The sequence below is a fragment of the Vanessa cardui genome, chromosome 9 (assembly GCF_905220365.1).
Source record: "Vanessa cardui chromosome 9, ilVanCard2.1, whole genome shotgun sequence".
NCBI classification, from domain to species: domain Eukaryota; kingdom Metazoa; phylum Arthropoda; class Insecta; order Lepidoptera; family Nymphalidae; genus Vanessa; species Vanessa cardui.
In genome coordinates this window covers 374,482-387,670 of record NC_061131.1, presented here as the reverse complement: position 1 = coordinate 387,670, position 13,189 = coordinate 374,482, and the positions used below count along the sequence as shown (strand labels likewise).

Genomic DNA, 13,189 nt, shown 5'->3' with positions numbered 1-13,189 from the left:
ACCTGAGAGTTACGTCGAAAAGTTCCTCATTCTCCCAGTGATCGACGAGCATGGGCAGTAGATCGGTTTGTAACACTTTAGTTTGCCCAAAATGTCTTCGAATTTCATGATCTTCTCCATCACGTCGCAGATATCTTATTAGATCTTTAACCGTATTCAAAGTAAAGTCATCAATCAAATACTTTCCTGTTTTCTTGTTCAGTGTTCCCAATGCATTGCAAGTTGCTGAAAGTTCTGCAGATAGTAAAGAACTCATAATTGTTTAATAACAATTGTTTAGTTACACTCAATGTTTCACACACAAACTTTCGACATTAAACTATCGTTGCAATAAGAACTTTTCCATTTATTTTCTAACTTTTATATTCCGCTGTTATTAAAAGTAAACTGACAAGCAGAAGCAAGTATTTTGACATTGAATAACCCGCGCAAATCTGACGTTTCAACGTTTGTACATTACAAGAAATATATACGTTCCGTGACACGTTAATATTATTTTTTAATATTGGAAACTGCATAATTATTATCTCGATTTTACCTACTAAATTAACAAATTGTTATATTTCTTTGCCATTTTTGGTACCCAGTTTTTGGTTTTCAGTTTCTAGTATAAAAAAAATTATTAACAATTAATTGTTCAACTTCAAGTATAATAATTTACAGGACATCATTTTATATAAATTACCTTATTATATTATTAAATTTATTTTTTCACAGGTTTATCATTATTATTTACAAACTTACATAAATCAGCAGTGATAATTTATTATGAAGTCATTTATTTAAAGTTCGATAATAATTATTTAGTGATATTATTTATTTTGTTCAGATAAAATAAAAAAAAAAGTTTCTAGGGTAGTTGCCCAAAACAATTATTTTTCTTATAGGTAATGTGACACAAGATCAACAACAAGCCATAGCATCATTTCTTCGGTAATTATTTGCATTTGAAAAAGCGCCATCAGACATGTGAAACATTGTGATAGCTCAGCATTAGCACGAATAGGTTGGGGGATTTAAAAAGGTATATGAGATGATAAGATGTTTTTATCTTTTAAAGGTAGGTCACAGTAATCGAAGAAGATATAATACTGTCACTAATCCATTCAAAAACTATTTCTTATTGCCAAGGAAAAGACGGAGTACATTGGCAGAAGTGGCGAGAGTTTTGTGACTTACTGTGACTGTGACTCCTGACTTCCTTTAAAATGCATAAATCGAGTGGTCTTTATTGATCCGAAGTGAGTTGGTATCAGTTTTAACGTTTCGGACAAATCTTACGTATTAGGCGTCGTCCCGAACTTTTGCAAGACTTCTTTGGTGCATTTGATTCCTAAAAAAGGTAACCACTCAAATCCGTCCACCTATATACTTATAGCCATTACCTCCTTGTTCTCCAAGATAATGGAGCCCATTATAAACTGCCTACCTAGGGAAGCACCAGGTGATTGGCGAAAACTAACGGTGTCTAACGGTGTCACACAGCCGGAGAAGTTCTAATTTACTTGACTCATAGGTGTGTGAAAGCAGTTGCGTTCAAGGGGAAGGCATTAGTAGCCAATTAGAAAATAATGAATGCCTTCAATCGCTTATTGCACAAAATACTTGGAAGATTCCTTCCTATGCCCATAGGAAGTATGGAAGGCTCCCATTTTGGACGATCAAGTCATTTCCGAACTTCTTAGTCATTTGGCTTTGCGCAGAGATGTTTATGATCACTTTGAACCCTCCTTAAAATTTTTCACAGGGAATATTTCGGATTAATCTCTACTGCAGAATTTAATGAGTAGGTACCACCTTAATGTCTTGAGAATCCAAAACAGCACGACTTCTAAGGTGTTTTCTACATTTTCGGTTTTTCCGAACTGATACGACGTAAGAACCTTCAAGAATAGAGCTAAATATACCTTAAAGGCTGGCAATACTCCTTTAAGCCCCCTTAAATGTCTACGGGAGCAGTCACACCCTGGTTTGCCAACTTTTCCATTAAAAATGTACTGTGTTGTTAGCCCTTAGTAATTGCTTTATATATTTAGTATTTACGACGACATACGACGTAAGTCACGGCACGACGCAGAATGTTCGCTAGACTTAATTAATTACAAAACTGTTAATATTTCATTATATAAGAACACCACTATGCTAAACCTCAATATCATAAGTGCAAAAAAAGATTTGGTTACTAGTGACTTATAAATTTTATACCTACAATATAAACAAATTGGCCAAAACTTTATAACGTATTAAAATAAACTGCCACAGCAAAATTTGTTGGCGTCGCTTTTTCATCGAATGAATGTGAATTCATTTGTAATAAGTAACAGCCTGCTAATGTCTCACTCAATCAATCAAAATAAAAACTCGTAAAAATATGTATTTCATTAAAATTAAGCTTACAAGCACGTTTGATTCATCACTTTATGGAATTATATTGAATGTAATACTCGCGTTGGTTTGGCATGTCAATTCTACCTAAAACATACGACCAGTAAGTCAGTAACTGATTATTCTTCTCTGTAACGAAATTTCTCCGTACAAAGTCAAGTAAATACAATAATATTTATATATTATTGTTTGCTAATCGTAAAAAAGTAAGTAAGTAGAGGAAGACCAATAATACGATGGAAAGACGATATCAGAAGAATTGCTGGCTTAAACTGGGACCAAATAGCACTCAACAGGGAACAATGGCAATCCTTGGAGGATTTTTCTTTTTTATTTATTTGTTTATAGTGATATTACTTATGCTTTATGATTAAGCGGCTCGAGTTATCGACGATCAAGCCCTTTCCGATCTCCATGATCCTTTGGCTTTGCGTAGAGATGTTGGATCACTCTGCATTTTCTACCGAAATTTTTCACGGGGATTGCTCCGATGAATCTGGTGTTGCAGTTGTCCATGGGCGGTGGTAGTCACTTTCCATCAGGTGAGCCTCCTGCTCGTTTGCCACCTATCTCATAAACAAAAATCTCTGAGTGGTAAAATAAAATAGGTAAATATCAACTGTATTGTATTTTACAAATGCATAAGCAAGCCGTATTGGAAATAAAGAAACTAGCTGTTACGAGTACAAATTTCTTCTCTTCTTATGTTTATACATGACGACCTCCATGGTCGAGTGGTATGTACACCGGTTTTCATCGGTACGCCACTCTTAGTTCCCGGGTTCGATTCTCGGCCGAGTCGATGTAGATTACCATTAGTTTTCTATGTTGTCTTGGGTCTGGGTGTTTGTGGTACCGTCGTTACTTCTGATTTCCATAACACAAGTGCTTCAGCTATTTACATTGGTATCAGTGTAATGTTTGTGATGTTGTCTCATATTTATTATAATTATATTATTATATTTATACAATGATTATCACAGATTCTACAAAGTATCTAAAATATTATGAAAATAAATGAATATTTATATACTAAAAATATATATTTAAAACATCCTGCAGAGAATACCAGATCGGTCCAAAGGTTATGAATAAACAGACTGCTCATTTTCATAGCAAAAAAAAATTTAGTATAAGTATATATCATTCGTATACCGTAAGACGTGAAATATTGAAAATAGCCAGAATATTCTAATCGAATTATACTTGGATCCGTTAGTTGTCTAACTTCATAACCGCGTCTACAGTGTCACCGAGTATTCCTGTTCGGGACCATAAATAAATCCTTATTTATGGTCCACTGAAGAATCAAATATTAGCTTATATCTGAAATTACTAGTATTAGAGATATATCTCCTAAAATATCGGTAGCATTAAGTTCACTATTTCTTTTTGTTTTACATTAAATAAGGCAAAGAGTACGCATATTTTTTGTCAATGATCTTTATAATATTGCATTGTTTACATCGTTATAATAAGCTTGTTGCTATTAACTCTAACAAGTAATGAAGCATCATCAGCACTTGCTGAGTTTCTTTCGCTGGTTCTTCTCAGGGTGTTTTCTTTTCCGAATCGATGATACTGTTTCATTTGACCATCAATAAGAAAGTGTAATGCTTCTATATTTTGAATAAAGTTATTTGAGTTTGAGTTTGAGTTTGAGTTTGAAACGGTACATTATACCTTTGACTACTCCGCTCGACATAGGTTCTTCAGGTAAGGATATAGATTTGCTTTTTGTCCAGCTCGCTGCCAGATTTATGTCAATATGTCAATATCCCCACATTTTTTTAATATCCACCACAACATTCATAATTATAAACGTAAATTGAGTAGCCAAAATTAAGTATTTCTTGCCTCAGAAATAACACGTGATCTTGATCAAATTCACAAGCTTTAACCACTGAGCTCTTACGAATTCTAATACAATAATTATAACAATTATTTTTATGAACACAATACGTATATACAGTTATCAACTACTTTATGTCATTATTTTATCTCGACTGAAGTATAATTCTGTAAAAAAATAACACAATATCATAATACAAATTTAATTTATATAGTTACAAGGACTTGGAATAATTTTGTTTGAAGAAGTTGGCATTACGGCTTTTGTTTCTCAAGTTTGTTTAGTATCTACTTGTTTCTTACTTCCTTTATTCTGTTAGGGAAGATATTTCGAACGAACAATAATACTATAGACATTATAAATAAAGTATTATGTAAATAAAAATATAATTATTATTGTTTTGTAATATGCTTATATATTATTTAATATTCCGTGCCCAAATGGTATATGTAAAATGTAATTTTATCTGTGAACTTTATAATGTGCTGCGATGGCCTGGTGTTAACATTTTAAAATAAAACGTTTAGTTCTGTTCTGCGTGATATACGAATTGTTTAATTAGAGACCCATTAATAAAACTCCGCTGTCCGTCCGTCTGGCCATCATGATCTCACGAATCATGATAGTTAGACGGTAGAAATTTTCACAGATGATGTAGAAATATCTGTTGCCGCTATGTCAACAAATACAATAAATAAGAAAATAAAATTTTGAGGCGGTTGTCATGCAACAACTTGAATTTTTTGGGTGATTTTATAGTCCGACTCACACTAGGCTAGTTTTGTTGTGATAGATAAGTAAAATTATCAATAAAAAACCCGCACCACCTTGATGTCTGAAAATGCACAACAGCGCGATTTCTTAGACATTTTCTGCCTCGCACAACCACTTTGTCGAACCAGCTATCGCCGGAGGTTTTTCCGAACCGATACGACATGAGAACCTTAGCAGTTACGGATTACGCTCTTTTCTCTAGAAAAGAGCGTAATCCGTAACGCAACGCACCTGCAAGCCCCGGGTACTGCAGATGTCCATGGGCGGTGGTAGTCACTTTCCATTAGGTGAGCCGCCTGCTCGTTTGCCACCTATCTCATAAAAAAAATCTTTACAATTGTCATATTATAATAAAAATTACCACCGAAACTAAAAAATCTGTATTTATTCAGATAAAAAGTATGCAAGGCTTACTATACCTATAACCTATATTGAATAGTTTTATAACATTATTATTAAAGAATGTATTTAAATAATGTAACTTATCATGTGATACGGTAAAAGTTTATTGTAAAGTTTACTAAAATTAAAAACATTTTTAGAAGAGCCAGAGAGCCACAGATGGCCCAGTGGTTAGAATACGTGCATCTTAACATCATTTCGGGTTCAAACCCAGGCAAGCACCACTATATATATGTGCTTAATTTGTGTTTATAATAATTAATCTCGTGCTCGGCGGTGAAGGAAAACATCATGAGAAAACCTGCATGTGTCTAATTTCATTGAAATTCCGCCACATGTGCATTCCTCCAACCCGCATTGGAATAACGTGGTGGAATATGTTCAATGGGGGAGGAGGCCATTAACCCAGCCGTGGGAAATTTACAGGCTGTTACTTTTTTTCTTTAGAAGATATATGAAATTGTCACGATTTGTTTAAAAATAGTTTTATATATTACATGTGAAACGTTGCACTTAATTTTGTCCTTGTTTATATTCACTTTTTCACTCGAAAAACAGTCTCCCTACATACAACTCTTCTATTTAGTAAGCTTGTGTTCCAATAAGCGCACTTAGAAATACGCCGCTCGAACTATCCGCCGATTTTAATTGCTAGTGGATTATTACAGCACTTTTTGTGTTTTATTTTTTTCTGCCTTTGCGTACTTCTCTTTAGTGGACGTTTATATTGAGTTCCGAGTTCCGTAAAGTTAAGAGAAATGAAGTTAAATTAAATTCAACGTTAAATTTACAAAGTGCATTTTATTTTGTCCAGCTATAACTATATAAACTATAATATTTAAATTATTTTGTTTTAACTGTTTTAATGTAAATAATAACTAAACAAAAAAACGAAAAAAAACGTGTTTTTAAATGCATTTTTCCATCAAGCTGCTTTATTGCGGGTTCATGTATTTACATTTACCACGCTGTATTTTCCATGACCAGCCATCCTTGAGATATTACTGGAAATAATATTACGAATATTTTATTGATATATTTGATTACCAGTTTCAAATATGGTCCGAAAATTTCTAGGACTGTCTTCTCAACTGAGAGTATCCTTTAAATTAGAAACATTAAAAAGTAATGCTATTTGAAGGTAGAAATTAATAATATTTGAAAATTGGGTCGTACCCAAAACGGCTTGCACAAAACCCTATAGCTAGGTTATGAAGCATAAAGATACTTAAATAGGTAAAATATAAGTCTTTACTCGATAAAAATAACAAAATAAGCGGAGAATATAAAAGTCTGGCAACTTTTTGCTTGATAAAATCAATGGGTATCAACATCTAGCGAAACACAAGCTTAGAGCAACGTTTTCCCATTGATCTCTGTCGGCGAACGCAATCGTAGCCTATTTTCTGGCCTGTAGCCAGCTCGCAGTGCCCAGGATACGTTGGCAACATACCAATAACAGGATTATCGCGCTCTAATAGCGACTGTACGCGTACTGTCCGCAAAAAAAGAAAACGTTCGAGTTGACAAACTAATTATTATGTTCGATCTGACGACTGTGGGGCTCGTTTTGTGGCGACTCGTTTGTAAGGTGGCTGATATTGCAAGTTGTACAAAAGACTAATAACTTACAAGTTATATAAGTACTTATATTACATAAATTTAATAAGGGTACTTAAAATAGTAATTGTACGTCAAAATTAAATTTATAGTCAAGTGATAGAAAGCGGATTTTTTTACAAATAAAATTCCAAAATTAAGGCTATTCGTGGGGTACCTAATTATGCGATAGTCTATAAAGATAAAATAAATAAAATCTACAAAATCGGACGCGAGCGAGTGATTTAATGACTAGTGGATACTTTAAAGCGGTGTAGTACAAAAACTCGGCGATGTAGGACCTTAATTGACTAGACAAAATCGATCGAAAGGCTTCCACTTCATAAACAGATGATTTAAATTTTAATAGAAGCATTGAAGTCCGTACATCTTAGTCGTAATTTACAGTCTATTTAGATGTTATTTTAACAGTATCGTACATTTCAAGTCTAGTATTAATCATCTCAATTGTTTAATCACTTAAGTGATTGAAGTTATTATCCCTTGTTAAGCCTAAATAAATAGCAAGACCCTCTTACGTCTAATCTAGACGTTGATATTTCAATTATCCTAAGCTAAGTATCTCATATAGGATTTCTAATCGAATGTGTCTGGGTTCTGCCGAAAATACCAAAGCCGTATTATATTTGGCATTATCATTTAAAATATTTTGGACTTCAATATTACAAATACCTAAATGTCACGGCTAATATTATTAATACGAAAGTGTTGTTGTTTAATTTGCTATTCTTTTGTTTTACCACTCGAGGAAATAGAGGTAAAGCTGCGGATTCAGTTAGTCATTACATATATAAAACAAATTCACTTACCGCTGTCTGTCCCTATGTACACTTAGATCTTTAAAATTACGAAACGGATTCTGATGTTTTTTTTTTTTTAAATAGAGTGATTCGATACGAAGGTTTTTGTATTTAGAAGTTTCTACTGTGATGTCATAGCATTGCACCCGTGCGAAGCCGGGGCAGATCGCTAGTAAATTATAAATTAAAACAGCTGAAACTTACGTTTTTCTGTCAGGCTGCTGCAAACAACGGACGTGATTTTCTGCAGGGGGATTGTTTGTAGACGGGAGAGTAGTACAGCGATATTTCTATACCGGAAAAATACACGGCTTTGTCAGACTTCGAAATATTTCTGTGTAGAATATTTTGTCAACTTTCATAAAAAAAAAAAAACTTTTTTTGCGAAATAAAAAGGACTTGTGTAAACAAAATTCCGTAGTTCAAATCTGTGTGGTTTCGGCTAGAATTTTTTTTTTGGTGTAGGTTGTCGGACGAGCATAGGCCACCTGATTGTAAGTGGTCACCATCACCCATAGGCAATGACGCTGCAAGAAATATTAACTATTCCTTACATCCTCAATGTCTCAACCTTTGGAATTAAGATTTTATGTCCCTTGTGACTGTAGTTACACTGGCTCACTCACCCTTCAAACCGGTACACAACAATACTGAGTACTGTTTTTACAAACCCAGACGGGCTTGCACAAAGCCCTACTACCAAGTAGGTTCGGTTCGATTTATCCTCTAAAACATCCTCTAAGAACAGAAAACTACGCAATAATTGTAGTGTACACAAGTGTGTGCGCAAAATCATTTGCACACTCAGCTACCTACTCTCATAGCCCGATGTTAACGGCAACTCCGACACGAAAAGAGTGCATCACGACCTTGATTATTGTAAAGATTCCTTGCTGTTTTTGAAACATTTTAATAGACATACCCAATACTTTTTATCATCTCGATCTGAGAGTTGAACCTCGGACCTCTAGTTCTGCGGCCATATACCTAGCCAGGCCAAAGATATATGAGAACCTACCTACTACTATGAGGGTGAAGTTTAGATTTTTGAACGTAATGAATCGGCACCGTTATATTCAGTACCTGTACATACTTTAAGGCGGTAAGCTATATTTTATAATGGTGAGTGTCTATTGTAACGGTTGGGAATTCTCGTTGAAAACTTTGTATGGATTCTTGGAACAGAAGATTGTATCAGTTTTGACTTTTCTTTTGTTTAGAAACCTTTTGTTAACACGACTTGATAACACAAAAGTTGCCAAATTTGCTTCAGTAGTCACCAGACATCAGAGGGACAAAATCGTTTAATAACATTTTCTAAAGATCAAACTGATTCGGAAAACGTGCAATTAATTATAACTATTGCTTTAATCAGAGATACATTTAATAACGATGAATTACTGGTATTTTCTTAATAAGGCAAGATAACTTCAGTTCGATATTGAGAAATCTTTACAAAAAAGTTTGGTATTAAAAAAAAACAACAACAACCTGTAAATTCTTACTGCTGGGCTAAGGCTTCCTCTCTCTTTGAGAAGAAGGTTTGTAACATATCATTAGACTTAGGTTTCCTCACGAAGTTTTCCTTCACCACCGAGCACGAGATGAATTCTAAATACAAATTAAGCACATGAATATTCAGTGGTTATTGCCTTGGTTTGAACTAACAATTATCGGTATATGGTATGCACGCGTTCTAACTACTGGGCTATCTCTGCTCAAAGAAAAGAAAAAACTAAAGTAAACGCAATTTCCGCTACCTTAGTACATTAGCACTGTTTCGTTTGGCTTACTAGAGATTATTATGAAGATGGTCGAGATCAGTGAAGTCAATCGTTGAAAATATGTAATACGAATTACATTTCTACTACACAAAAGGACGATACGGCTCGTTATAGGTAATCCAAAACAATCCGTAACCGATTCGTTTAATATAAGAATCAGGCAATAATCTATTGAGTAAATATTTAAAACATACGTCTATGTTAAAATTACTCTGCTGCTACTCTTTGACGGCCAAACTACTGAATCAAAATCGAATGTAACAAGCTTAAAGACCAAGAAAGGACAAACACCGACCCTAGCGGCCAGTCAGTAAGGTCAGTTAATATTAAAATATTACTATATCAGCTTTCAATAACATTCTTGGAAATCCTGTTCGAAATTGAAGTTTTTTATCAGACAGTATTGAAATAAAACAATTTATTCGAACAATAAACAAACAATTGTTAGATAGAATAAGGTATTCAGATTTCTTGGTCTAAACGAGTTACTGGAATGGCGTCTTGTTAGTTACCGCTCCCCGCCGCGGGGCAAATCACTGATGTAACCCAAGGAATGAATGTTGTTTGAGAAATTGTTCTCTGAGGAGCGCATCGCTTCTTTTTCTTATTTTCTTCCTACGTTCCGTCTAAACTACAATTTCCTCAATTTACTCTTCAACGGAATAATGTTTGGCTACTAACGGGAATTCTCGTGGTGCAGAGTTACACAACGCTGATACTGGTCAACTTTATATATAGTGTGTTGTATATCTGTTAAAGGTCAATTGACCTCTACACTTTAAAAACCGTTAAGGAACTTTTGAATTTGTTTTATAAGAGAATATCTTCATACTCTGAGCACTTTCCTCTGACTGTCACAGTCGGTATGAGAATACAAATATTTTATGTATAAAATGACTCTTGACAAACCTTAGGCATGAAAATATGTCCAAACTGACCTAAATATGTAGGTATATGAAAAATTATATTAAAAAAAAAAAGAAAAGTTCTACTGAAGTGTTTCACTGTGGTCATCACTGATAAAATATATATATTTTTTTGAATAACTAGGTACTATTTTCTAATATTAGAATACTAATTAATGTAGGTTGCTACTTTTGTGATATAGTTCGAAATATTATTAACGAATTTAGATAGATTTATAAAGCGTTGACATTATTAAAGGTTATTTTAGTTTCACGTCAGCGAGGATATTTCTAAATATGTTGGGTATCGTGCACCGCTGTGTTTTAGTTGAATGTATTTGTATAGTTCATTCTAATATAAGGTACATAATAATAATTTTTATAACACACCATTACTGAAGATGTACCCTTATTCATTATTTTTCTAGTAATGTCTTAATTACTTTTAATGGTGAAAAAAGGAAACATACATAAGGAATTTAAAAGTAGTGTTATTTAATTATGGAATAAGTGTTTTATTAGCGTAAGTAGCCTCAATTAAGGCATTACAGTTGCCAATTAGAACCTATTAAGCCGTCTGGACGAAATGAAACAAATTATTCAGTATACATTCGCGCTGTAAAAGCTATCCCGTGTTTGGGTTTTGTTTCGAACATTTAACTTTATTTTATTTATACTTTTTTGTGTTATTTAAGAAAATTAGTAATTAAATGATATTTTAATAATGTTGTTGCCTAAAAAGTTAATTTTGTAGAATAAAATTCTTTCCCACCGTTTTCGGTTAAAATAACCGTTCTTTAATAGTGTGGGGAATGTTATAGTAAGCTCGATCGATTGGGGCCCCTCAGATCAAATAAATAAGTAATATATAAATAGGTGATTGCTAATAAAAAAAATCTATAACCTAATACTTTCTTTATCTATTCTAACCATATAGTGTTCTGGAAAAGTCATAGAGGGCCATTAACCTAATATACCCAGGGCCCCCAGTAGGTTATAGGCGTCCTGATAGTAAGTGTGGTGCTGGCAATGCGACTTGACTGGGAAACATTCACATGCAGGATTTACGAGACATGGTTATGCAAGCACTGTTGATATCCGAACTCGGGGGTTGTTACTGAGAAAAATTCCCACGGGAACGCTACTAAGGAGGTACACAATAAAATTAATGGGTCATAAACAAGCCGGTCTCTTCGCTAATGCAGCAATCTCTTTCAGACACCCTTTCGATAAGAGACAAGTGTATTGGATATACTTTTTTTTTATATATTTATACATATACATTGATGAATCACGTGAATAAAATATTTAACGACAGGTATGATTCCTCCTACGCTCATGCTCTTAGCTTAATAACATCACACAAAAATATTGTACAGGAGGAGTGATTTTTTCTACGTCGCGCTCTATATCTGTATATCGGTCTATCAGTTGAACTTTATACAATTTTATATCAAGGAGAGATATCTAGTGGCAAGTTATGCGAATACAGTAAAACTTTCTCATAAATATATAGCTATATAAGCTAATATTCATGGTTTTTGGTAAAACGAATTTGAGATCAGTACAATATCAATTTTTATAAATGTCGATTAAAATATATATAATAATTGCGGCAACTTACTACAAAATCGTTCTAAACAAAATTAAAATCATATATAAATAGAGTTCACGTTATATTTTTATAGAGCTTATCTATTTGTAAAAGAAATTCCTTCTATCTATAAGTTTTACGGGAAGGCCAGCGGCTCCGGGATCTATGTAAATTTTATCGTTCTGCTGAACAAAGATTCCCACTATCCCGGCGACATCTTATTCAGCGTTAATATCGACACAGACGATATTGGATTTAATCCATAACTATTATTAAATCAGCTCATTCGAACGTAACAGAGAGACAGCTTTATAGAATTTTATGCTCCTTTCAATTTTTTTACAGAAATGCCTGTGACTTTGTAGCGCAATAGGTGGGAACCATCCTTTCAGGTGGCACGTTTTCACGGATGGGAAATCTAAGTTAATTGTATAGACATTTATTCTCAAAAAAAGATATAAGTCACTTACATGAGAATACACATATATTAGTTGTATACCATGTAACGCATTAGCTTATTATTGTTATGTTATTTTATTATTAATACAGTTTTAAAATTAAACGGGCTTTTATATTTTACTTTCGTATTTTTTAAAATTATATAACAACAATATAATCTTCGAAGAATACCTGAGTCGTAATCAGCTTTTGTCAGAATTTTGGCAACGAAAATTCTTGCGATTGCTGTCGGCAACAGGACCGGAGAGGCTGCGGGATGCCGTGCCATTCTTCATCCTTGACTCGGCAGAGCTAGTTTACGTTGACCTTCCTTTTTAATTTTCTTTGATGAACAATATGCGTTATCTGAAGCGTTTGGTATAAATATTCAAAAGAAGAAAGAGGAACGTAATCTCGATTTCTTGTTGGTATTTCGTTACTTTATTGAATATTAAATAAATTATTTCGTATTTACGCCAGTTGAACGCAATGCATACTTCAGTTTTTCGGCTTATAACTTGTCGGTGTACGCAAAATTGAAGACATCTTTGAGGGTGAGGTGAGGAAAACTGTTAATAAAGACATTTTAATATTTCGAAAATGGTAATAAAAAAAACTTAAAACAAGAAATTTAA

General features: G+C 33.6%; 1 protein-coding gene across 1 annotated transcript in view; it reads right to left on the bottom strand.

The window, feature by feature from the left end:
* LOC124532349 (protein timeless homolog) overlaps positions 1-419 on the bottom strand; it is a 53,947-nt gene extending 53,528 nt beyond the window's left edge. The window contains exon 1 of the mRNA XM_047107233.1: positions 3-419. Within this exon, the coding sequence (XP_046963189.1) occupies positions 3-256 (254 nt within the window). The 5' untranslated portion in view covers positions 257-419. The remainder of the gene's footprint in view (positions 1-2) is intronic.
* Positions 420-13,189: the final 12,770 nt, after the last annotated feature.